Source organism: Eurypyga helias, unplaced genomic scaffold, assembly GCF_000690775.1.
Source record: "Eurypyga helias isolate BGI_N326 unplaced genomic scaffold, ASM69077v1 scaffold3105, whole genome shotgun sequence".
NCBI classification, from domain to species: Eukaryota; Metazoa; Chordata; class Aves; order Eurypygiformes; family Eurypygidae; genus Eurypyga; species Eurypyga helias.
This window is the reverse complement of record NW_010250665.1, coordinates 62,877-89,960: the sequence shown is the minus strand read 5'-3', so window position 1 is coordinate 89,960 and position 27,084 is coordinate 62,877. Positions and strand designations below refer to the sequence as shown.

The 27,084-nt window shown below is 38.8% G+C and overlaps 1 protein-coding gene across 1 annotated transcript in view; it reads left to right on the top strand.

Moving 5' to 3' along the window:
- Positions 1 to 18,703, top strand: part of ATP6AP1 (ATPase, H+ transporting, lysosomal accessory protein 1) — a 50,714-nt gene extending 32,011 nt beyond the window's left edge. Inside the window, exons 7-10 of the mRNA XM_010151738.1 lie at positions 6,021 to 6,262; positions 6,866 to 6,919; positions 13,419 to 13,656; positions 18,422 to 18,703. Of these exons, the coding sequence (XP_010150040.1) occupies positions 6,021 to 6,262; positions 6,866 to 6,919; positions 13,419 to 13,656; positions 18,422 to 18,631 (744 nt within the window). The 3' untranslated portion in view covers positions 18,632 to 18,703. The remainder of the gene's footprint in view (positions 1 to 6,020; positions 6,263 to 6,865; positions 6,920 to 13,418; positions 13,657 to 18,421) is intronic.
- Positions 18,704 to 27,084: the final 8,381 nt, after the last annotated feature.

Below are 27,084 nucleotides of genomic sequence, written 5' to 3'. Positions count from 1 at the left end.
GAAAAAGTAGTATGTAAAATATGTGTAGTTCTCCTAGAAGTCAGGAAAATACATCCTAACAAGATTGGGTTTGGGGTTTCTACCTCTTGAAATCTAGGAACCTAGGCTTTGACCTTCCTCATCTTGCATGCTACTCATGTCATGCTGAGGTCTACATCTGTAGGTGATCTAGGACTGAATCACACAGAATCATTGAGGTTGGATGTGACATCTGGAGGTTATTTAGTCCATCTCCCCTGCTCAAGCAGGGCCATCTAGAACCAGTTGCCTAGTACCATGTCCAGTTGGATTCTGAACATCTCCAAGGATGGAGACTCCACAACTTCTCTGGGCAATCTGTGCCAGCAGTCAGTCACCCTCGAAGTAGAAGAAGTGTTTCCTGATGTTTAGACAGAATCTCCTGTGTTTCAGTTTGTGCCCATTGCCTCTGGTCCTCTTACTGGGCACCACTCACAAGAGCCTGGCTCTACCTTCTTTGCAACCTCCCTTCTGGTAATTATACACATTCATGAGAGCTTTGCCTTGAGCTTTCTCTTCTTCTGGCTGAAGAGTTCCAGCTCTCTCAGCCTTTCCACATAGGAGAGGTGCTCCAGACCCTTCCTCATCATTGTGGCCCTTTGTCGAACTCTCCCCAGTCTGTCCATGTCTCTTGTACTGAGGAGCCCAGCACTGGACCCAGCACTCCACATGCAGCCTCACCAGTGCTGAGGAGAGGGGAAGGATCACCTTCGACCTGCTGGCCGCACTTTGTCTAATGCAGCCTCCTTTACCACATTGCTGGCTCATGTTCAATTTGGTGTCCACCAGGATCCCCAAGTCCTTTTCTGCAAAGATGCTTTCCAGCTGTACTGGAACTCCAGCATGTACTGGGTTATTCCTCCCAACAGCAGGACTTTGGACTTCCCTTTATTGAATGATGAGGTTGCAGTCACATAATTTCTCCAGGCTGTGCTGGTCCCTCTGGATGGCAGCACAACTCTCTGGTGTATCAGGCTGAATCCAAGACGAATCCTGTCTCCTCCGTAAAACAAAAGGAGACTGTCTGAGAGGTGTATGGAATATAAGATTCACCAAATCTAGGGCCAAAATTGAAACTATATTTTAAGATAGCCTAGAGGCTATCTTAAGAAAAACCCAAAACCCATAAAACATTAGAAATCATAAAAACATAAAGAGTTCAAACTCTCAAAGATAGAAATAAAATATCTCTTGAAGAGAGTAACTCTTTGCTTAGTGTTCTAGATTTTGATAGGTCAAAACACTGTTATTACAGCCTTGCACCAAAGGGTGAATGAAATAATTGTCATCAAATTGATTCTTTCTGTTTGCTCTACAGGTGATTTTATAAACTTGACACTGCAAAGAGCTTCTTTGTGATGATACCAAATTCTAATGCTTGCCTTTTAAATTTTTGACCTTTAGCAGTGAGATACAAACAGCCATTGCATGCCTCACAGATTTATGGTACAATGTATTTCAGAAAAACTGATGCATTAGCTGGGGTGGTGGTAGTAGTGATGGTGGTGATGCTGTCTGTAGTGAGGCCATGACGCTACATCAGCAGAAAGCATGAAAGAAAATGGACCTGTTTGTGTGGGAAGGAAACTAAATGGTAATTTCAGAAAAAGGACTTGAAATGTGCTGATGCTTGGTTGGGATGTGAATTCTGAGTGGTTTCTGATGTCCCACAGCCAAATGCCAGCAAGCAGCATGGTCTGTAATTCTGTGGGGAGCAGCATCCCTGCACTCAGCACACAGCATCATTTTTCAAATGATGTCTTGCAAAAAAAGGTATCATTTAAAGATCCCTGTTAAAGCAAGCTGAGAAAATGTAAGTGTACAGTCAACTTGATATCCTGTTAAAAGAATTACTGACGGTACATTATAGGTACATGCAGTTCAAGGTACCAAAACCAGAAGCTAATTCAGATAGCAGGTATTTGTCTTTAAGGTGCTACGGTAGCAGTAGGAGTGCCTGCCCACCCCTCCTCAAACGTTACACCTCAAAATTCAGGCCTTCAAATTCTTAAGTGACTCAAAGGATTTTGTGACCTACCCTTTCACAATGTATTTTGTGCTTTTGTTTTTGACATGAATTCCCTGAATATTTTCAGGCTCTTTTCTGCATATGTGAAGTTTAATACTAAAAAGCAAAATCTGGTTCTTATACTGCACTTTTTTTTACTAGAAGGTAAATTTTTTTATGTAGTTTTGTGATGCCAACAACAGGTTTAATTGTGTTATGACTAAATCTGGACAAATTACCATTTTCCATCTACACAGGGTGTATACAGAGAACACACTGTAGTCCACAGTACTGGTATGGAGGCAGAGACTAGGCTAAGATACAACCTAAAAAGAGAAAGTGAGCATACCCTTCTTCTTTCTCCTCCTCACCTCCCTCCTGAAGGTACAGAAAGACCTTCCCCTTCCTCTAGCTGCTACAATAAGAGCAGCAACTTCACAGAGAGTATGTGGTCATAGATCCATACTGTCAGAAATGAAAACTAGCAACAGGCATCACCAGAATAGTGTTCCTGTTCCTACGGACGTGCACACTTAAACATAGCAATAAAAAAGTCAAGAAGTACAAGACTGAAAGAGAAGGCATAGCCGTCTGTTGAACTGATATTCAAAAATCCCACCTTGAAACTGGTGTGAAATGTAGCATATTTTTATGGTTTATTGCCATTCATAATTTCAGCCAATGCAAATTTTATTTTCCCAATATTTCATATTATTCTCCTATGTTTTTGTGACCATTCGATTTATATTTGTTTGTAATTTCGAATCTATAAAATGGCCCCAAATCTTTTTTCTTGTCTCCAGTAATTCTATTTTGGAACAGCCAACAAAAAGCCAGCAACAACAACAACAAAACAAATGAATAATTTTGGATCTAAGGTCTGTTTGCTTTGAAAAAAGACCAGTATGTTGGTGCATCAGAATGTTGCCAGATCAGATCCTTTCCAAGAGAGATGATTCCGAATTAGGAAGCTTTCAGAACAGATCAAAGGGAAGAATTTTGTCCAGGCTACTTCTATTGCAGTTTCAGCTGGTAATTACAGCGTTCTAGAACAATGTAAATTGCACCCTTTCTGTTCTCTATCTTGTTTAATCAGGTCTTCTGATTGTTCACTGCATATCTGAGATCAAAAATGACATTGATAAATCCAGAGGAACGAGACAGTGACTCATACACCCTATGGTTCAGATTAGGTAAAGGCAAAGGGGACACTGAACAAAAGAATTAAATATGATTTAATGATTGGCAACGCTGCCACTATGGATTGTCTCTAAACAATCTAATTTGATTTACAAGAATTCAATGTAAATATAATCCATTTCTCAAGGAAGTATCTTGTCATTTATAGTTTACCATGAAATATATGGCATGGGGAGAATTATTTTAATTCTGTAAGCTCATGTTTGTGCAGCAACAAAAGAATAAGAAAATGTGTATGAAAGAGAGGCTCTTGGCTTCCCACTGCAGGCCAGCTGGAAGGAGTGATTGCCGTCTTCAGGTCTCCAGTGAGTCCCAGGTTGGGGTGTTTCAGAGATCTCCCCTCCAGCCTCAAGACTAAGTTTTCTCTTCCAGTGGGAATGAGTCCAGAGGAGGCCATGAAGATGATCAGAGGGCTGGAGCACCTCTGCTATGGGGACAGGCTGAGAGAGTTGGGCTTGTTCAGCCTGGAGAAGAGAAGACTCCGGGGAGATCTTATTGCAGCCTTCCAGTACCTGAAGGGGGCCTACAAGGAAGCTGGGGGGGGTCTTGTAGTGACAGGACAAGGGGTGATAGTTTTAAATTGAAAGAAGGGAGATTTAGATTGGATATTAAGAAAAAATTCTTCATGGAGAGGCTGGTGAGGCACTGGAACAGGTTGTCCAGAGAAGGTGTGGATGCCCCATCCCTGGATGTCTTCAAGGCCAGGCTGGATGTGGCTTTGAGCAACCTGGTCTAGTGCAAGGTGTCCCTGCCCATGGCAGGGGGGTTGGAACTAGATGATCTTTTAAGGTCCCTTCCAACGCAAACTCTTCTATGATTCTGTGAATTTCTGTGAGGTAATGCTTTCTGATTTCGAATGATAAACAACCTTACCCACAGGTAACAGAGAAATACACCCTCAGGGTGAAGGGATGAATATACAGGCTGAGAGCTAATACTTTCAAGCTGCTGTTTGGTGTAGTCATCCTGCCTGCTTAGAGTTGTGCATGTAAGGACTCGCTGGACTGCACAGTCCATGACTACCTGTATTTTCAGCCACAAGCATGACTTTTACAAAGATGTTTGGCAAGCTGTTTGGTCTCCCTTCTTCAGCAAGGACAAATTTGTTAAAACAGACTTAACCATGGGAAACTGGGGAATTTCGTTGTCCCTGACATCCCTTCTTCTCAGGCAAAATAATCTTTTGGTTCATATGATTTTCAGAGATGAAAGGGAATTTTTATGTGAGATCCCCATGACAAAGTACAGGCAGCAGAGCAATAGAACTAAAGCTGGAGTCTCATGATTATATTCTAATAGCTTTCTTTTTATTTTAAGATACTTAAACCTAATCCCCCAAGTTAGCCAAATCACAGTTTCCAATGTAGCCTTGTTTTTAGCTATTAGCAGGTGGTTTTTAAAGCCCTCTTCAGATGATATGCGGGGCCCACATAGCCAAGTCAGTTGTTAGACAAGATATAATTTAGCCTTCAGCACTTCCTCTCAGTTTGAAATAAAATGATTACATTTCAGGAGAGCCTAAGGGAAGATTAAAAGTTTTATATCAAAAGTTGAATATTTTCTTTTGTTGTACACTCTTCTTTTACAGAAAATGGTATTCATTTAAAATAATGCATGTTCTGATGTATTTGAAAAGGCACTACTCTGAATTAAAAAGAAATTCATAAAGTATGCATGTATGGGAGAGGAAGATTGCAATCTTTATTTGAGTGTTTAGTCAAAGGTTTTTAACTCAGCTCATTCTGCTTTGTTCGTAGAATGAGATCTCTGCAAAGATGCATTGTAAATAACAGATGGCCCGTAGCGTTTAGAGAGCAGCGGTTAAGGTGACAAAAATCTTCTGGGGCTCCTCTCCACAGGCAGGTTATAAAGCAATATTATAGTCTCTGTTCCAGACTGGAAAATGGTCCTTGCCTGTCTTTAAACCTGTTAAAAGTGGTTACAGGCAATAGCTCCACGTAATTATAGTTCTGGTAACCCCTGTGATGCCTCTCATTTCTTGTACCCCAAAGTAATCCAAGGGCAGAGGCCACTTGTATAGTACAAAGTTGTAAAGCTGACATGGGTCTTAAAAATAGATGGAATAGCCCAGATAGGAACAGAGTAAGAAGTGAAGAGTAAGATAGGAACAACAGGATTAAGTTATTGTCTGATAAGGTCAGCTAGCTTTTACTGTTGGTATCAGCGGGGCTGTTTTACCAAGGATGCCTTGGGCATTGTAAAAAGGCATTACCTATTCAAGGAAAGTCCTGGAAACCTCCTAAAAGCAAATGTATATATGCGGTAAGTCTCTTATAGGAGTTGACCATGTCAGTCAAATGAGCATAGATCTTCTTCCAGAAGCCACCAGAAGATTCTAAATACAACACTGCTGTAGTTAAACAGCCTGCTTTCATGCCTGTTTAAAAGAAGAGTGCAAAACCTGTTATTGTTACAAAAATGATGGCCACTGAACTGCCAAGTTTAAGTTTTTTTGTGATGTTATCCCAGAAAAAAAGTTAATTTCTTTCAGCACTAATGCACACTACTATTTTAAGGCAGCATTCACCACATGGGTTTACATTCATTTGCCTAATGTCAGCGCTGCTTGTTTTCACATGTGGACACCTGACCACAGGAACCTAGGCTAACACCACCTCATACTACCAGTTAAATAGACAGAGAATAATAAAGATTGAGGTTGAATGAGGATTTTAAAAGTATGGGTGCTTATCGTACAAAACAGTGAAGATGTGTGTTCAATTGATACTATGTCTTGCAAAGTAGATGAATTGTTAATGTGCTGTTATTCCAGATTACTAGAAGAACTGATGTGGTGGGGGAATTAAGACGACAATTAATGGCCACTGAGGAAGAAGATAGTTTATCATATTCTCCTCTGAATGTGACCACTGGAAATAATACATGCATCCTTTTTTATGCTAGTAATTTCAGCCTCAAAGCCAACAGTTCAGTTTTTATAGATTTGACAAATGCAACATTTGTAACCCAGAATGTGGATATCTCTTCCTCTGAGTGCTCAGACATCAACACAACGTGAGTAGCACAAGAAATTACATATAATACATGTGATTCTGAAAGCTAATCAGAAATAGTGCAATGTCAAGTTAATACTAATTTAGTTTTCTTTTTCTAATGCATTCACAATAAAAAAAGTTAAAATGTATATTCTTAGAAGAAAAAGATTGACTCAAGATCACAAAAATTTTTCAGATGTAGCCACTTATTTTCACAAAGATTTTTCCTATTATATTCCTTACTTCCTTGTTGGTTTATATTTGGTCCAAACAGATTTCCCTTTGCCCAATCTCACAATCCCAGAAATCTCAACTGGCATTAATGAGATCATAATTTCATTGGAAAATTCCCTTGAAGGGGAGTATTGCTAGTTACTAGGTAGTAACCAAGCTAGAACTACATTAATGAAACATGATCTCTGTGTTCCTTTACTTTGAAGCACCTGCTCTTGGTTAAAAAAAAACTACAGAAATATTTTGTCATATTTTTTTGTGTACTGAACCTTTGCTATATGACTTTTGTAATTGTCTATTGATTTAGAGTATTTCCTCCGATTGAAATGTCTCAATGATCTAATTAAGCTGACTACTCTAACATTAAAAATCTGTTTCTTATTCTTAGACTGTCATTAAAATACACAAATCCAGTGAATGGAATCAGCAGCCTAGAGATAAGGTAACTTGTAATTTATTCTTAAATAGATCTTTGTGATGTACAAAGCCTGTTTGTAAATTAGGAGCACAAAAAAAGTAGTATTTGAGTGAAGATGTTTTTGAAATTACAGTTTGGTTTCTGTTATGAGGTGGTACTATACAGGAGAGCAGTAATACAGTCTTTATATAGAGAATGTATTAATATGCTCAGGTAAAGTTGTCAAAAAGTGGTGTGGGCAAACAACCATGCTGTAAGGTATGGGTATAGGAAACATCCTGCTTTGCTGATAGAATCAGACCACGATTTTGTCTCAGGGAAACCTAACTGTGATTTGTAAGCAGTACTAGGGACTGAAGTCTGCTTGCATGGCCAGGGTTGTTCTTAGTCCTAATGTGATTAGCAGTGTAGTCTGTCAGAGCTACCTTGTGGCTAACAAGGGCTGCAAAAACTCATCATTTTTCTGCTCTATCAATGGTGAGAAGACCAGATTTCTCCTACCATGAGAAGAGGGAAAAAAATTAAGGGAACAGGAAGACTTGGGGTGAAAAGTCAGAGGGAGAACTTGCAGCTGTTGCTCTCACTAGTGGATTCTAGGGGTGGAAACAACATCTGCTACTGCTGTGAGGGCTGCCATACAGCTCCTGGTCCACAAACCTCAGTTCTTTCTTCAGCACCAAGAACAGCAGTTAAAATAATTTTCTTAAGCCCAGGCAAACATAATGTGAACTGCTCTTTTTATTTAGGTACCTCAGTTAATTTCTAAGTTATTTAGGAAGGACTTGGGACGGGGAACTTGCACGGAATTAAATTTGCATATATCAGGGCATGAACTGGATGTTTGCCTGGGCAGCAGAAGGACAAATGACTTCATATAAAATGCTTTTGACATTTTGAATAAGGGAAATCGAAATCCAAGGAAACCAAAGAGAGGAAGTTTAAAGTAATGATGTAGGAGACAATCAGAGCTTGAACAACATTTTGGTAGGCAAGTAAAAGAGGTATGTGGCACCCAGGTGATAAACATGAATTAATAAATACTATTATTTACACTGAGGTAGAAGGACATTCTATGTTTAGGCAAAAGGACCCCCAGAAGGACTTGTCTTGAAGAGAGTCAGTGATGTGTTTGGAGTTGTATTTGGAGTGCATAGCAATATTTCCAGTCATCATCAGAGACCAGGATAGGTGCACAAAACAAACATCCTTTGTTATTTAACATCTCCCCCCACATTCCCCCACAAGCATATAGAGCTTTGTGAAAGAATATAGTGAATGTACAGATAAGATTGCTGATAGTATAGTGGTTTTACGTTTTTGACTATTGCAGTTAGCAGCGTATAGGATCCTTGAGACTGTTTTCCTTGGTGATGGAGTCAGGCATTTCTTGATTTCAATACTGTAAATTATCAAAGGGATATTTCCCTGAACATGAGGGGAATTAAGGAAACATTTTCCTTGGATCCCATTCCAAAAATACTGTTCTCAAACCAAGACTCTGCCCAAGATGTGTCTTTACTTTTATTTCAAGTAACAAAATACCACTTTTTCTGGTCCTTTCCTGGTGCTTCTTTGTGTACTGTCTGCTGCTCCCGTCTCACTCTTGTACAGGCAGACCCACCAAAACAGTGCCCTCGATTCTCATTTTGTGTCTTTGCTCATACTGGTGCAGGTCTTAGCTGCTCTCCTGTAATCTCCTTCTCTATGAGTTAATCTGGTTGCTTCCTACATTTGTCCTGAATGTGACCATCCTCAGCATAATACCATGTTTTCTAGTAAAATTACAGTTCCAAGACAATGATGTGAATCATACAGCACTCAAAAATCCTGTGGAGCATGACACTGAGCTACAAAACTAGCTCCCAAATTAATTAATAGATCTTAGAGGGGTTGTCGTCTTTAAAGTAGTCAACAGGTTTTGCTCAACTATACAACAACAAATTGCAAACCTTAGGATGCTACTATAGAAACAAAGTACTTTGGCAGTTGAAACATTTATCTCAGATTTTGATTGCTGCAGCAGGCGTAAGGAGATCAAATGTGATGTTAGTGCATGCATATGGATTTAATGAGGATTATTCAGATTTATGGTTAGTCATCTGTTTGTTAAAATCTTACAATTTTAATTAATTATTGGGGGAAAACTTTCATGTGGTCATGAATCTGAGGTGCATTTGAAGAGAAGAAATTTGAGGCAACTCTGCAGGCAGACTGACTGTGAATTAGAGGAGAACATCAGTACAAAAGGTGAATGGTTCATGTTTTCTCTCTTATTCCGGAATATTTTTTACATCCTTTGAGCCTGTTGTAGTAGACGCAGAAATACTCACAAAGTTTATCTTGACCTGTGCTTCTACTTGAATACATTATAACTAAATACCAAAATGCATAAACAGCCCTTGAAACTGGAATAGGAAACTCAGGCTCCACAACAGGTAAGGACTTGAAAAGAAAGTAGGTGATATCCTGCCCTCTGTTATGCCCAGCGAGTAATTAAAGTAGCTTAAGCTGCCTGTGCTTTGCAGGAAAATTTGATTTATTTTATTCGGCTAGGTGTGATCCAGTTTTTTAGTAGCCACTCAGGGCATTTAGACACAAATGCCTAAATTGATTATTTTTTGTGTGACACAGGTGCTTAGCAATAAAAAATGAAGTGGAGGAAAAAGGTGGGGGGGTGGCTTCCAGGATAGTCATTGCCTGGCATTCGCTGCACATTGCTCTGCTTGTGGAACATAGAGAGTGATTTCTTCTGCATCACTTTTTTTCCTTATTCCTTCACTTATTAAGGTGTTTTTATCTCGACCCACAAGTTTCTTCATTTTTGCTCTTCCTATTCTCCCCCTTGTCCTATTGGGGACAGGCAGCAAGCAAGTGGCTATGTGGGTGCGTGGCTGCTGGCTGGCGTCAGCCTGCAATGCCTCAGAAGACTTTATGAACTGAATTTTCTGCTGAAGACACTCTTGGTATTTGTGCTGGTTTATGTTGGATTATGTCTTGATTTAAGAAACAATCATGTCATTTCAGACCTCTGTTAGCTACCGTAATACAGTGCTATATGGCATATAATGCAAATAATAAGATATACTCAATGGAACCAGAACAGTCCATTGATCTTTTCATGATTCAGAAACACTTTATTTACCTTACTTATCTCAGCATGTCTATTCTAAAGAGCTTCTAAAACCCTCAGAGATATATTACAACCTCTGTTTTCCCTTTCTGGTGTACTTTGATTACATTTCCTGTTCAAAACGACTCCTTGGTGAGATTATAGTCTGCTGTAATAAAGAGAACACAAACAGGGCAAAGAGGTGAGAAGGAGCAGAGCTTAGACCCATGACCACATATTTTTAACCTGTAAAGGCCATTTACTTAGGTGTAGGAGAGCATCCCTTGAAGAGAGGAAGTGGCACCAGAGAGGAACATGTTCAAATAGCTCAATTTATTCCTCAATAAAAGAGGCTCTAACCTCAGCAGCATGAGCTGGATCCAGAGCCCGTCCTTACCACCACTAGTCTACCACGTCATCCTGAACAGCTAGTCGTACCTCACCTCCTACTAGCAGCTGCAATAGCTGCTTCATCCTATGCAAGCATCTTTCTCTTCTTTCCCTCTAGCAAGAGCAGCAGTCCCATCCCTCATCCTGCGCTTGTCCCTGAGGGGTGAGCTCTTAGGGAATGGTTGTCGGGTGTCCCTAGTTGTATTAGTTTTACAAAAGTGAACTACTGCTGCAGTGGGAGCAGTGGGCAGTAGCTTTTGCTGGAAGAAGCATCATCTCAGCTCTGCCTGTCTTCTCTGGGAAAAAGTATAAAAGTGAATGGAAGTGCAAAGCATTAGTATTTTCCACACTTAAATCAGCAAGTACTTGACTGTTGTTGCTGTTTATTGCATATATAGAATAGAGTTGACCCAAGAACCATGTTTTAAAGTCTTTTACCTAACAGTTGTGTTTCTCTTCGAAACTTTGAAACAGGATAATTCCAGCTAGCTTCCTTTTCAGAAATCTCTCTCTTCATAATGAATAGCCACATGAGACAGCAATTGGTAATAGGTAGTGGCATTTAATGTTCATAGAGTTATGTGGTACAAAGGGTGTCTGTCCTATGACCAGGAATTGTTTGTGCCACAATACATAAAGTACATAATGTCTGTGTGAAAGTTTACTTCCTGTATTGGCTCTGATGTTTAATATGGAGCATTCCCCATAAAGCCAAGATACTTTCAGTTCTGCAGGTAAAATCTTTGTCACCTCTCCTGACCTTGTTATTCATGTGCTATACTGTGCTCATTCTATTTACTGTTTCCTCATCTGAGAAAATACTTATCTAAATCTAAAACAATTATATTGATTGTTGCTGCTTGAATGTCTATTTTGTAATTTAATTAATTATAGTTGTATCACTTATCAGTTAAGTGTGTATTTGTTGGACGCTATTGACTGTCAATTGTTTGGAAAAATACTAAGGATAAAAGCTGGTATCGTTAAGTTAACCATGCCCAACTAATTCCCTAATTAGAATCTCAATTCTCATAAATCTGCAAGTAACATAAAATTTTAGTCTTTGGTGCAATATGAAGAGGCAGAGTTCTCTTGGAAGTCACTTTAGACTGTACTTATATACATAGCCTTATAAAACTTGTTTGTTCATATGGTAAGTCTCCAAAGAATTACCTTGTTTACCACTTTTCTCATCTTCTCAGCAAAAGTACAGAATGCACCCAGCATCTGTGGTTGGCATCAACAATTAAGTAAACTCCTTTGTGCTTATCACTGGCCCTTGGCTAGTGTCTATAGCATTGCTACTGAAATTCTGTTCAGATTGTGCTGAATATCAGGAAAAGATTCTTTTCTTCTAGCACATAATATCTAGGCTAATACATGTTTTAATTTTGTAACTTTATCATTATAATAGAAAATTTTCCACAAATATTTGTGAATGTGTGCTAGATGAAATTCAAATGTTTTGGGGTTTGTTTTTTTTTTTTTCTTTTTCTTTTTCACTGATGCTTGTAGCTGAATGTTGTATAGGAAGAGCTGTTTGGGCTCAGAACATAAGGAATGCCATAAGACAAAACATCCTTTTCTCACCTGAATGACACTTTGAGTTGTAGGATTCCTTCTGAGCATTCTGAAATGCTTGACATTTATAAACTATATGAATCAAAAGCCACAGCTTATCAATCAATCAATCAATCAATAAATAAATATATACTCACTTACTGTAGTAACCTAACTTGTCAAATTTTGTGTGTTACTCCTAAGGAGCAATGTTTGTGTTGAGTTTAGACTCTGTGCTGTGTGAATGAAATGTTACTGAAAGCAACTGATTTGAACAAACAAACAATGTTCTACAATAAAAAATATTCTTTCTGTATATATATTTATACCCTACAGAACATTAAATATTCTATATTGTGTCACATGTATAGATGACTGCTTATTTTTCAAACTTGACATAATTGCATTTAAGTATTACTCCAATTTTAAAATCCCCATACAATGTTACCCATTGTGGATAATAGATATACAATAAATGTATTAGAATATTTCTATATTCTAATATTGCAAACAATATAGAATATTTCTATATTTCTGATACTGATTTCTGATAGAACAATGCATATATATACTAAGTAGGGTTAAAGTACTAAGCAACATACAATAAGGATAAAAGTTTATAATTTCCTTATGAGATAACCTGAATACCTAAAAGCAAAAAAAAGTAAAAAAGTGGTAAAGACTAGGACATAGTCCTGATCTGTAAAGGATCATGGTGTACTTCTGGATGTTCCCAATTATTTCTGTTTCAGAACATCTGGGACGTGTTCAGACTGCAGTGGTAGTAACATATACACAAATCCCATGGTTATAAACTCTGAGAAACTGCTGCAATACCACACATACACAGACCTTTTCAAAATGAGAAAGTATTTATTTGTACCTAACCTGTTACAAATTGGGAAACTAGGGCTGATGACTCCTCCTCACCCTCCAGTGAGAGAAAACTCTGTCTTTTGCTGCAAATTCAGACAAAGGCAAATTGCCTTTTAGGCATCTGAGCCAAGGAAGAATTGCAATGATAAATCAGAATATTTATCATGCCTGTATCTATCATAAAAGCAATTTTTTTAAAATCCCATAAAATGTTCATTGAGAGCTACTGCAGGCCTACTGACAGTCTCTCAGGTTCTGCTCCACTGATTACAAACTGTGGGTAACTGATGAAATATTGCACTGGCAGAGGCCCTTGAAGAATGAAATCGCATTTGCTCCTTGCCTGCCACAGCTATGGAAAACTGTGCATGTGAGATGAAAAGCTAAGAAGGAGTGAAACCATATTCACAAAGTCTCTTCACTTATGAACAATCCTAATGACATGGGAGGCCAAGCTAAGATACCAACTGTGATGTTTGCAGCTAGCAGTAGTGAACCTTTGTCTGCCACCAGTACTTTATCAAATTAATATTAAGCTTTTCCTTCTGTTATTTTCATTTTTTTTTTGTTTCTCTGTTGTCTTTCTAGGTTTTTAATGGCCAACAAGTTCTATGGAGGCTCGGCTAGAAATTGGTCCACTTTAGATTCAGTTGAGATTGTTCAAGATGGAGAAAAGTTTGCTAGATTTAATGTTTCTGTCATCTCTGCTCCTGCAGAGTATTCATTTCATTGTCAGCTGGTGGGAACAAGCAATCTCTATCCTACAAGGTTGATTCCATCCAACAACGAGGCAAAGAACTGGGATGTTTTCATTTCCAGGTTGCAAGTGAGTACACATTGCCATTTCAGAGATAATTCCAATAACCATTACTTGCTATTGTAGGTGCTGCACAAAACACATTCATAATGCCCTCACTTTCATTTCAGCCTGAGGGAAAATGTAAAAGAAAAGCTGTTCCCCCTAGGTGAGCTATTCAATAAAGGGGTAAAAAGGATGGCAGTTGCTGAACAATAAGAACATGAAAGCAGAGCTTTGAAAAAACAAAAAAAACTATGAAGTTGTCCATAGAAAAGAAAAACCAATAAAACCAAATATGCTTAATCAGGCAAAGAATTACTAACTCCCCATGCCTGTTTAATGAATTGGGCTGCCAATGGGCCTCTTAGGTGGGTGGTTATGTGCTGCTTACTTTGTTTTCATTTGATTTCTTTGCACCTTGTTTACCTAGGAAAGTACAGCTTAGTGTGGTTACTGTTTTCAGTGACACAGACTGAACTCCTGCAGGCAGAAACAAAGCCCAGTGCAATTAGATTTAATGGAACGTTTGCCAAGCACTTCAATCAGGAGCAATACCAAGTCCCACATGGCCCAGAAGGAAAGCAGTTGGCTTTTTTTTTTTTTTTTTAACGACACATAGATTTTCTGTGCATTTAGTGCAGTAGTATAGACTACATGTGTGAGGTGTAGATGATTGCATCTTTATTATTTTGAGCATTGATCTTGACTTAGGAGAAACACATCAACATCTTAAAACAATAATGCACTAAAGGATTTTTTTGATTAAAGAGATCATGGAAATGATAGGAATAATTCCAAACTGGATTCTATACTGGATTCTATTTGTCAAAGATGAGCTAACCCCATAATAATGGGATACTAATGCTGTTGTAACTGTATTTATAATTTTGATAACAAACCAAATCTCAATAGTCTGAGTCCAGTTTTAACATTTCTGCTTAAACAATGAAAATCTCAAAGGAACAACAGCAGTTCTAGGATTTATTTTCCACAAATTCCAAGATCAGGTCCCACATTTTTTTGAGAAGTAACATAGCAATAGACAACAATGTTCTCAAGGTTTGTCCTGATGGTATTTTTTATGGAAAAGCCTTGAAATATCAAAGTCTACACAACTGTACTTTGCCTCATCACCTCTTTGAAGTTAAACTTTGGCATCACTAGTCTGTGAAAGCACATGGACTAGGAAAGGAGTCCACTTATAACGTAACTTCTCCTTGAATTTCTACACACATTGATACTGCTGCCTTCTCAAAGCTTAGACGGAGGCCTTGCTCCATCCTTAGTAAGCATCCTTTCATTGTGGTCTTTATCAAGAATAGAAGTCGTCTTCTTGAAGAAGTAGGAAGGTTTCCCACCTTCCATACTGATATGGTGCAGCAGCTGCTTCCACCATCCAGACAACAGAACTTCCAACTCCTTCTGGGAAATGACTTTTTCTCAAGACCTAAGGATGGAACACAACCTGAAAAGTCCTGTTTGGATCTTTTCTGTTGTGTGAGAAAACAGAAAGTCACCATGCTGGGCTCATTTCTATCTGAACTAGATCATACCTTTCCAGATATCTTCCACTGATACGCAGTGAAATCTGATCTCAATATCAGTCTTTGGTCTAGAATGAGGTTTAGAAGCCTCCAAACTCTGTTCCACCATGAAAAAAGCATATGGCATGAGCTCAGTGGCTGCAGTCGGCACAAAATCTTGCTGCTGAAACTGAGGAACATGAATTTTTATGCCAATGTTATGCAATGAATTACGAACCAGGATCCAATGCCAATCTAACTGGCACAATTGCACTTGGCAATGTCTGGGCCTGAAATCAGTATCATTGTATTAGATGGACACAGCACCTGCACAGCAAAGCCTTGCATATCATGTTCCAGGGCAAGGCTGAACTGATGCAGCCTTTTACTTTAGTTCCGGAGCTAGCTCACTGCCTACCACCTAAAGAACCTCTGCAGGATGCTCTGTAGGCATGCCCATAGCCTAGGATGTCACTACTGACAGCTGTACACAGTACAAAAAACTGCTCTGCTTTTGGTAGGGTTTTCTGTTGGTTTTGTTGTTACAGGAATGGTTGTTCTACCATGATACCTTTTATCCTTTTGAGGATCCCAGAATTGCCTATGAAGTTAAAGAGGAGGCTGACACCAAAAGCACTGCTTTTCTTTAGTATGTGTCATACTGCATTAGAAGTCCCTTTGTTCCTAAAAAAAAAAAAAAAAAAAAGCTAAAAACTTTGAAATCAAGAATATTAGGATTCTTTGTGGCTAAAATATTTCCAAGTTCAAAATTTAAATGTTCAGTCTACACTTAAGAGCCACAAAAGCAAGAGATTGTACTTGAAGGCTTTGTCAAAGGTCAAATTATGAGAAAACACCATTAAAAAAATTTTTTTAGAAGTTAACAGTAAACAAAGACTAGTATAATCAAGAGAAATTATGCTGGTTCAAACACTAAAAATAAAACTTCCGCAGTACAGAGGCCTGTATTCAAAAGGCTTGTACATTCATAAAAATTGGAGAACCACATGCAAGTATTTTTAACTTTTCTATAGGTAGAAGTGCTGCTAGGAGTCACATTTTTATCTCCCACCTGGGATCTAACACCCCCACAAAAATTATAAAGCTTCAGACAAACAATAAAAGAATCCTGCATATACTTCATCTTCTGCCTAAAAGTAGACATAGAATTTTAAGAAAGTAGAATTTTAAGAAAGTACAATTAAAGCTTTCACCCTGAAGGTTCAATAAGCATAATTCTCCTTAAAAACTTTTTTAAAAAAATTCAATAGGATTGACATAATAAAACTCAGTATTCCTGGCTCTAAGTCAGAAGTGGTAAAGCCTTTCTAAACCACACATACCTGTTAAGTGCATCAGAGAGTTCTTGTAAATGTGGGAACAAATGTGTATTGTTTTCTAGAATTTCAATCCATTTTTTGAACATAAATGGCGTAAATCATCACCTGCTTTCTGGTTTTGTTGTAAATAAGTCTTTCGGACTACTTTTCATGACTCCTGTTCACATTCATATCTGTTGTCAAATCAGTGGCTTAACAAGCAAAGGCTTTGGTAATCACCTATATTCTCTAAAACTGTGCAAACAGTTATCCAACTCAAAAGCTTATTTTCGCTAATCCTGCTTTAATAAGAACTGTGACTGCCTATAGTGAAAGCAGGCAGTATTTGCAAGTTAGCTACCATGAGCTGACTTTCTGTTTTCTTCTAAAAGGCCCAGAAAAACCTTGAATTGTTAAAATTGTCTTCACCTCTCCAGTGCCTAAAAAGCCCTTAGCTCTGCACACGATAACGGTTTTATTAATCCGCATTCTGGAAGGTACAGACATAGGCCTTAACACACATATTACTTACACATTAACATTAGGTGTCTGAGCCACGAATGAACTCAAAGCCAGAATGCTTACTGATGTAGCAATGTATGCAAGCCACAGACTAATTTCTCCAATGTTTCTACCAACACATTTCCTCGGAAGCACAAACTCTCTTACTACTACAAAGCTTTCCGTTTAGTTTATTGTAAAGCATAGAGTAATCATGGAATGGGAACATAGAAAACTAGAAATCCATGATCTATTTCCTAACTTATTGCATACTGAGGGAAACGTTTTCACTAAGACAATCCTTTTTAATTATTTTTCATAATATTTTGTAGAAAATAGTCAGCTTTAAGGTCGTGTTCCTTTAATAGTAGATTTATGATGTTTGGTGCTTTCCTTACATGCTCATTTCAACTAATGTGTAAACACCTAAGAATCCTAGTCTTCATTTTTCTTTATAAAATTATTTAGAGAAAAACTCAAAACCACGGATCAGATTAATTCTTTCCTTCCTCAATTTTATTCCATCACTTAGATTCCCTTCCTTCTGAAGGGAGTGCTTATGTCACTATGTGCATGTGTGTAACGGAGAAATTGTCTTCCTTTTCTTCATATTTTAACTAATCCTTTTACTGTTTTTAGCAACATTTTTAGAAGGATAGTTGTCTCAAAGGCAGTCACGTTGATGCTTTTTTGAAAATTGGTGGCTAGGCAGAGAACAGATCCCCAGATTAGTCCATTTTAAAAATAATATGGTAGGATCTCAGTCAGTGTCAGACCTCAAGAACCCAGTCAAAGGAGAGATATTAGAGATATTTTCTAACTGCTGGAAAAGCTAGTATGGGTTTCATATGTTAATAGACAACACAGATCCCAAAACTCAATAAAACAAACCCTCCCTCCTGTTTTGAGTCTCTGATATCTAAGGAGTAGGGAAGAAACGTTTCACTACTGTTTTCTCCTTGAACTTTCACTAAAACTCAGCCAAAAAGGTCATCTTCATTAGATGCATATTAAAGTAGGTTTCAGGAGTTTGGCTTGTCGAGGAGTTATTAGATAAAAATCTCAGGGTATTTCAACAAATCTCATGATCCGGGAGGGGTTTAACTCTCATCTCTCTGAGCGCTTTGAGTTTTCTGGTTCTTAAGTTGTCATCGAGCAATAGTGATCATGCATCCCCTTTGGGACTTGACTTCTAAAAGTAATACAGATTTCTGAAGTGGTAAACCTACCTCTTGCCAAACAAATGCATTCTGTATCTTTAATTTCCTGGGTGAAAAGAGGACCTGTAAAATTGTTATGCGGAAGTTTTTGTTCTCGCTCTTCTTTAACAGTCAGAGTGTGAGTGGTAATTAACAGGTGCATTTTTTGTAATTGCTACATACATCTTGCAAGTTTGGCCTACATTCCATGTTTAATTGCACTCATTTATGTACCTTTCTTCATTCTCAGCTTCAAGGCTTCAACATTGAAAACAACCAATTTTCCTATGCAAGTGACTGTACAGGCTTTTTCTCTCCTGGAATCTGGATGGGTTTGGTGACATCTGTAGTTCTACTGTGGATCCTGGCCTATGGAATCCATATGATCATGCAGCTCACAACAAACAGCAGATTTGATGATCCCAAAGGTCCAGCTCTGTCAGTTCCTCAGACAGAATAACCATGGATTGATTTAATGCTGCTATGGCTTTTCCTGTTCTGATATTTATGATTTTTATAACTTTCACTTCATAGTATCTATAACCTAAAAAAGATATCATAGCAGAAAGGTGTAATTAAACTACATATAAAAAGAATCCTTATGCTTGGCAACAATAATAATTCTCTTCTAATTATTGTAATTTGTTGACAGTTGTCTATGTTAAAGGTCTGAGGTGAGGCTGTAGAGGTTATTGCTCTACCTGGGTATTGAAAAGACCAGTACAAACTGCTTTCAGATTAACTATTATTGGCAAAGAAAGGGTATTATAACAGGGATAAATGGGAAGGATAAATAACTCATTTGTTAGGATCCTGTATATTGAAACTACTGGTCTCTCTAAAGGCTCTTCAGTGTATGTCATCTTGATGATACATCTTATGAAGATTGAACTGCGTCTTGTCATTTTTTTCTCTTAAGAAAACTACCCGGAAAGTACAGAACTAATGAAGTATAATTCATTAAATAGTATTGAAAAGTCTTTTCAAAATACATCCTTTTTTTCAGATGTGGTATAACAAATAAGAATGGATGGACTAAGGCTTATCTTCCCTCTAATGTCAGTTCATGCCTGTGAGAACTATGTTGAGTGACATAACTCATATGTTTGTTTTAGCGGTGGACAGCTGATGAACTTACTAAGCAAGATAGGTTCTTGTCCAAACTGACCACAGAATTTTATTTGATGTCATGGCAATGAATGAAACTTTCCAAGCTCATAACCTAAGATGCAGGCAGCGTCTTTATACAGATAAGTTAATTTTCTTAGCATCTCTTCTTTCCCAGATATCTTTGGAACAGCTATGAAGTTTGTACAAAGACGGGAAAAAAAATTATATGAAGTTGTTAGAAGCACTGTACTAATGTACTGCTTAAGTCTGAGCATGTTTATTGTAACCTCAATGGTTCCAGAAGCCTGAAAACTTTCAGTGTTCTGGATTCTTTTGCAATTAATTAAAGACACTATGTCTTCTCACTGGGCAGTCAGACTATGGAGTTAATTACTAAATGTTATGAAAATCTAAGAAATAGTAAAAGAGTGATGGTAAATTGGAAAAAAATAGTTAAAATAACATTTTCATTCTCTCTTCTGTAATGTTTTGACTATGCATGTTCTATTAGTAGTTAAAGAACAAAAATTATCATTTTGACAAAATTACATTTGTCACGTGAGAGAAGTTCTAACTTCTAATCTTGATCCATGTCATAGGACAATGATACAGAGGAAAGACAATTAGCATCAATGATTTAACTAGGCCAACAATAGTTTCTACCCATCATTCCTGAATTTCACATTTTTATTATGCACTCAAAGAGGCGTATTAAATGCTGTCTGAAGCTATTCCTCCTGAGTCATTCAATCCTGACTTGGAAAACAAAAAGAAAACTGGCATGTAACTACAAGAGGTGACTTCTCTGATGTAATATTTTTCCCAAATGTTTTTCAAAACCTCAAAGAATGCTGACACTTGATCTACACAAAAACGCTGTGTTAGAAAGGCACATTTTCTTTGCAAAAAATAGTCACCAGGAGAGACAACAGGGCTTATTTTATTGATTCCACCTTCAAAGCAAGTTACATGAATGTGACAGTGAAAATCGACATCATAGTCATGTAACTGGTAGCTAGAAGAGAGGAAGGCTATTACAAGGGACTTGGTTTGTAGAAGACAGCTTTCTTATGACTTTTATCTAGACTCAATGAAATTTGGAACAGATTTTGTTCAACAGTGACAATACATAAGAACTGAAGAACAGCTTTACGAGGCCACCCAGCTTAGGATTCTATCTCTAACAGTGGTATGAGTATGGTGTGAGTACTATGTAGTTGTACTTCCTGCAGATGTTCCACCGGTCTCCACCATTTAAGCTCAGGGACTTCCTCAGTGTCAGAGGTGGCATCTTTGTATTTAATAACTCTGGGTATAGTTATAGTCCATTAATTTTTTCAGCCTCCCCTTGAGCCTGTGGACTCTCCTAGAGCTCTCAGTGTCCTGACTGTAGTATGGCACTGGGGTACCTGTACCCCGCCTTGTTTGCCTGGGCTGGATTCAAGTGGAGGAAGAGGAAACAGAGTTTCACATACGCTGTACCATGGTGAAGAGAAGCCTCTTTCAGAAGAGATCAAGCTGGAACAAATGTTGGAAGAGAGGTGTGTTGGATTAGCTTTTTCCTAAAAACTGAAGCCCTCAGAAAAAGGGCCAGACTGAACTGTCTGCTGTGTTTGATATTACACATTCCAGGGTGAAGGGGAAGGTGTTTTTTGGGGAGAAACACTTCTTCCTTCTACCTTCTCTCATAACAATGATACCATAAATACAGGCAAATAGGGCCTGTAGGGGCATATGGTCTGTTTCTACAGTGAGTTGGGACATCCCTGTGGTGGGAAGCTCAAGCCATGTGTTGTAGCCCTTGACGTGGCAGGGTTATACTTGTGAGGTCTGTGATGTGAAAAACAGCAGAAAGGAAGGCAACTGTGCACAGCCCTAGCCATCCTGGGCTAGGTGGATTGGAGGTCTGGGGACAATGGCCAGACCCTCTTAGAAAAGGACTAACTGCTGTTTGACCACATGAGGTGGATTGACCTTGGCTGGCTGGCAGACACCTAGCCAGCCACTCTGGCCTCTTCTCACAGAGGCCACCCCTGCTGCCAACACCTGGACACAGACACCCAAAACATCACATCAGGGGGCCATGCGTCCTGCTGGAGTCCCCATACCATCTCGAACCCCTGCAGCTGCACATCACGCTGCCTTGTGCTCGAAGACAAAGACGACCAATGACTGATTTCATCAGGGCTGGATTCCTTCCTTTTAAATCGGATCTCAAGAAACTCTAGGAGGATTATGTACCTGCCTGTGTTTGTTTACCTTGCTGAATAAAGTTAGGAACCTGCAGGGGCCTTCCAGTTCTGGGTACTTTTGATTTCGCAATTCAGCTTAATCACCGGTGTACTTGTTAAAACATGCCTGCTTTGGGAGCTGTTCCAGCCTGAATATTAGCTCTGTCTGGAAGGTGTGAGCTTTTAGGACTTCTCCCAAAGCCTACTGAAGTTATCAGAAGTACCGACATCTATGGGTGCTAGATCATTTTTCTACAAAGTACAAAATAATATAATAAAGATGGAGGGGATGATGGGAAAGAACATCAATTAGAAAAGTAGAAGCTTTTTTTCTACTTTCAAATATATAAATAAATGAAACTTTAGCAAGAAAAAAAATCAGAAGCTTTCAAAAAACTATGGCACAACCTGAAAAAAAATCAATTTAACTGTGAAAAATCAAGATTAAACACAGAGAAAACCCAAACCTAAACACAAAAGTCCTGAACCCGTAAGTTATTTCCTCACAGAATTCAGCAGTGATTGTTTTTTGGAGGGGAGAGCTAAACAGAACTAGAATCTGAACCTCCTGACCTGATATAGGTTTGCTTTGTGTCCTGGCCTGTTCCTTTTTCTGCTTGTAAAATTACTTATCTCACAAACCATGTGGAAATCCATAAATTATTTATAACGAAACAGAATTATAATAGAAATAGTCCAAAAGTAGTATTTTTATGTAGGCAGTAAAGGAAGAGAAGTCATTCCATCTGTCAAAGAAAGACTCAGTGAAGTAATTGGCTCCTCTTTTCCTTCTGGGTGCCTGATAAGTAGTGAATATGCAAATCTAAATCAGCTGAATTATTAGGCAGTGTCCAGGAATTAGAGGGCTCTCTAATTACTTCAGCATAACCTAGGTCAAGCAGGGGAAACCAAAGATGCTGAAACAAGGAATGCCCATAAGAAGCTAACTCCTAAGATAACAGATATAAGAAGAAGCCTGAGCATTGGATACTGGTCACTGCTGGCAAAAAAATAGCAGTAGCCTCAGCATGTGGTGATGACTGTGGGGGAAAGTTTAGTGATAATCTTATCTTTACATTGAACAAGAGGAGACATCCCACACAAGGGGGAGCATGGACTCCTTCTCCTGCAGGCTATTTTTTCTGTGGCATGCTTTGATAGATTGAACTTGGCTGGCTGTTAGACACCCACTCAGCAGCTCTCTCAGTCCTCCTTCTCCTTCAACAGGACAGGGGGAAAAAATAAGATGGAGAAGCTTGTGGGTCAGGATAAAGAAGGAATAACAGCAGTTACCATCATGGGCAAAACAGACTTATGGAAGATTAATTTATTGCCAATTAAAAAAGGTTGGATAGTGAGAAACAAAACCAAAATTAAAACAACGCCTTCAGTCTTCTCAAATGCCAAAAAATCCTGTGATGTCTAATATTTTCCAGTACAGGAACCTGATCTTCTTCAGTTTGCTAATGAAGGTTCTGCTCTCAGATTGGTCCATCCCCTCTCAAAACTTAATGCAAAATCAAGGAGAAAAGAGCTGTTTCTTCAGAACTCAGATTTTTAAAGGCTTAAAAATTATTGAAGTGCAGGAGGAAAAAAAAAAAAATCTTGCCAAGGGGTGGTTCCCTAAGTAAGTAGTCTCTCACTCCCACAATGTGGGATGGTGTCTTTCTTAGTCTTCCTACCTGCGTGGGTGGAAAGGAGACTTAAGGCAGTGACTGAGCCTAAGAGCAAATCCTCTGCTATTGATGTCCCACAAATGAAGTGGCTTCCTCATCTTCACCACGAGTTTTTGTACGCCTCCTGTGTGAACACTGTCTTCCTGGTCTGGATTGTCTGGATTTCCATATAACACCCGGACCTGGTATGTTCCTGAGTTCTTATAGTTGAACTTAGCTTTATGTATCATTCATTATTGACATGACAGGAGTTTACTGAATGATCCTATCTTTTCTGCTTTGCCAATGCCAATATGGGTGTCCAGTGGAAGTCTGGGAAACCCATTTTCAGTTTGTCTTAATACTCCTTTAACTAGTTGTGTAGAAATAACATAAAATGAATGGTGTGCAGTCACCATGACATGATATGCAACTTTAACTAATGAAAACTGTGCAAAAATTATGTTTGCAACATAAAAAACAAACCAACAAACAACCCCCCCAAAACAAACAAAACCCCCACAAAAAACACAAAACAAAACAAAAGGCAAACAAAACCAACAAATGCTTTCATAAAAGTACTTTTGGGAGGTGGGTGAGTTAAGGACTTTCAGATGTAATGTGTGAATTGTAATTTTTTGTATTCTTTTTATTCTGGGTAAATATGTTTATATATGGATAGCTGAGTGATCAGTTTAGCTGCTTAACAGGTATCTTTCACTGAAGCATACTGGCATGATCTGAGCTATTACTCTCACTATCTACTCTGCCTTTCATTCATGTATACCTGTGCCTCAGCTGTTCATTAAGTTCACACTGCTGTGCTCTCTTTTTCCACCAAGGATGTAATATATCAGATTAGCTGAGATGCAGGTGCGTGTCTGGGTCTGTCATTCCTGCCACTGAGTAATAAAATCCTGGCAGAGGAGCAAAGCGGATATCTGCGAACACTGATGTCTCAACACATTACAGTGATACTGGGGAAAGATTTTTATTATAGCTGTCAGAAGGGAACCAAAGCATGCCAGCAGCCATGTGCCTTGTCAGGGTCAAACACCACGTTGCCGATAGCCTGAGAGGTGGGACCGGCTCCACTTTGGGCAGCGTGCGTTCTGTCTCTGCATGCCTGAGCACAGTTCAGGTAATAATGTGTGTGAGGGCAAGATCAGGAGTGCTCTGTTTCATATCCTGCTAAAATGACCCTAAAGACTGTCCATGGCAGAAGATACCTAGAGGGCACCAAGATCTAGCTGTATGGCTTCTCTCACTCTTTATCTTCAGACTGCAAATGAACAGGGATATCCCAGGCCCTCAGCGGTCTCAACCCTTCTCTTTAGTGAAAAAGGAAGAAAAAGAAATGTGGAAGAGGAGGAGCAATATGGATCATCCTCTTTTCCTCAATAGACAGTGAGAATTTTTGTACTTCTGAGTAGTCACCACAGAGACCCCCACACTCCAAGGGAAAAGTAAGGGTGGCAACAAAGGGCCTTGCCACTGCCAGTGTGCACATCTGTGTGATGCTGGGCTGTCTTGGAAGGTCTCCCAAGTCTTCATCTTTCTCCCCCAGAACCAATCTTTGGGGCTGTCTGTGAACTAAGGCAGGAGCCACCACTTTGGCTGCCCACCAGAAATTCTGAGGAAGCTGAGAGGGAGTGGGAGGAGGGAACCCTGCAGCTATACCACATTTGTCTTACCACATGCACAAAGTGACCGAATTAGACCCTGGAGTGTTTGAAATAGGCAGATGAATCCTGAATGGAAAAATCCAAGGTTTCATCTGTCTTTTTTGCAACTAACTGGTACTACCATTACAAAAAAGTTGGTCTGCTTTTGCTTGTAGGACTTTCATGGATGTGTAATTATATAGCAAAAGTGGAGCAGTTGCATCAGATTTCATTGATTTAGATTTCCACAGAAGTTTTTGTGTGTGTACTTGTTGGTTTTGAGGCCAGAATTTAGACCCTAGTGGCATACTGCTACCAATTTGTGTGGTCTAATAGTGATTAATAGATACCTAAATGGATAGAAGTTAACATGGGTTTTGGGTAGGGTTTTTTGTTTGCCTTAAATAGCACAAAAATATTATTTATTGGACATATCAGGAAATTTAGATTTTGTTCGTGTTCTGACATAATTTGAACCCATTTCTCTATAATTGCTTTTATAGCACTCTGAAGTTCAAGGGAGCAGAAGGGTTTAGTGGTCATGGACTGTTTGTTTGAGCATGCTCACGGCAAGAGATAAATGAGCTAGGGATTAATGGTCAGTTTTCTTAACTGTAATATCTGAAACTCTTTCCTGAATAAAATTGGTGTCAGAGAATTAAGAGAGGCATAAGATTTTGCCTAATGAATATCTCTGTTTGTTATGAAACTGTTGGCTAACATGTGAGCTTGTTACTTTTACCACCTTACCTTATCAGAAAGGTGAAGGACTCCTTCAGTAGGGTCATTGTTTTCATCTGTAATAGCCAAAGGTTTCACTTCAAAGATTCAGTAAGATTGCAAGTTACTCATTAAGTAAAATGTGTCTTGCCTAATCAGCAGTGTATGTGTCTGCTGCAAATCCAGGGCTGGATTCAGCTGCTCTGCAATGGGACTTGTTCTAAAAGCTGGTTTTGGTGAGGCCATTGTTGTATCTGGAACTTACATAGTGATCAAAATTATAACTCATACGTACCTCTCATATAGTAATATATTTGGTCTCCTGTCTCAAAAAGCTCTATCACAGAGCTTCAGCTGCAACATAATCTGCACTCCAGCCCTTTGCACGCTTTGTAGGAAAAGAAGCCTAATGGGGACTTGCAGCAGGGGAGATGATGTCTGTTATTAGTGTTCTAAGTGAAATAATTTCATTATTGTCATTACATATTATTGATTTAGTGTATTTGGAAGGAGGATGATCTTTTCCCTATAAACACTGTGTCCAAAGTTAAACAATTACCTGTTAGATACTTCTAATCCTGTTGAGGACCTTAGTAACCTTGTTCTGCTGGGAGTGCTGTGGTAGTAGTCATTTCATACCAGATGCTAATATGAGTCTCTGATACAAAAAGGGTCTCCAGACCAAACGTATCGATGCAAATTGCTTCATCTGTATGGAAAGACTGCAGCTGTTTGACAGAACATAACCTCTATTTACTGGTGTCCTACAGCATGGTGCGAAATTGTCTATTAAATGAAGAATGCAATTTATATCCAGGATGACACTGGTTGTATAGGCCATACGGTTTGACCAAGATGCTAAAATTCGCAGTTTTCCCCAAAAACCTGAAGTGTTACTGCGTAGATTATACAGATTTATGTCTTCCTCCTCTGCAGTGTGGTGCTCCCACTACCTTTCAGAAATGCTGCTGCAGCAGTGCCACTCACCAGTGCAGCTCCCAGCCACAGCCACCCCGTCTGTTGACTTCACTGACTGGGCCTGACCTTGCTTAGCTTGTTCAATCCTAACCAAGGTGGTTAAGACTGGACATCATGAGTCATTGCCTAATTTTTCTAAAGTTCAATTTTTGTAAGCTTGTCAAAGAACACAGCTCAGAACTTACATCTCCTCAAAAGCATTTTAGTCAAAAAGCTGAAAGGATCAATAGTCAAGGCCCAATCCTTAAGTCTCCTGATGAAAAAAGCAATACTTCCTTACATCTAGAAAAATTCCAACTGAATTAGAAAATGGAGGAATGGGGAAAAAATTCCTTACATGCAGGAGCTCTAGAATGACATTGGAAGACAGGATACAGGAATGGGTGACTTCCGTTTAAAGTTATGAAATTCTGCAAAAGTTTAAATAAGAATCCTGTAAGGAAGATGAAATTCCTCTTTCCAGTTTATTATTCCTGTGGGGAATAATACATAAATAAATAAATGGGAAAACATAGCAGCTGCTTTAAAATGCCACGAATGTTTCTATCACTATAA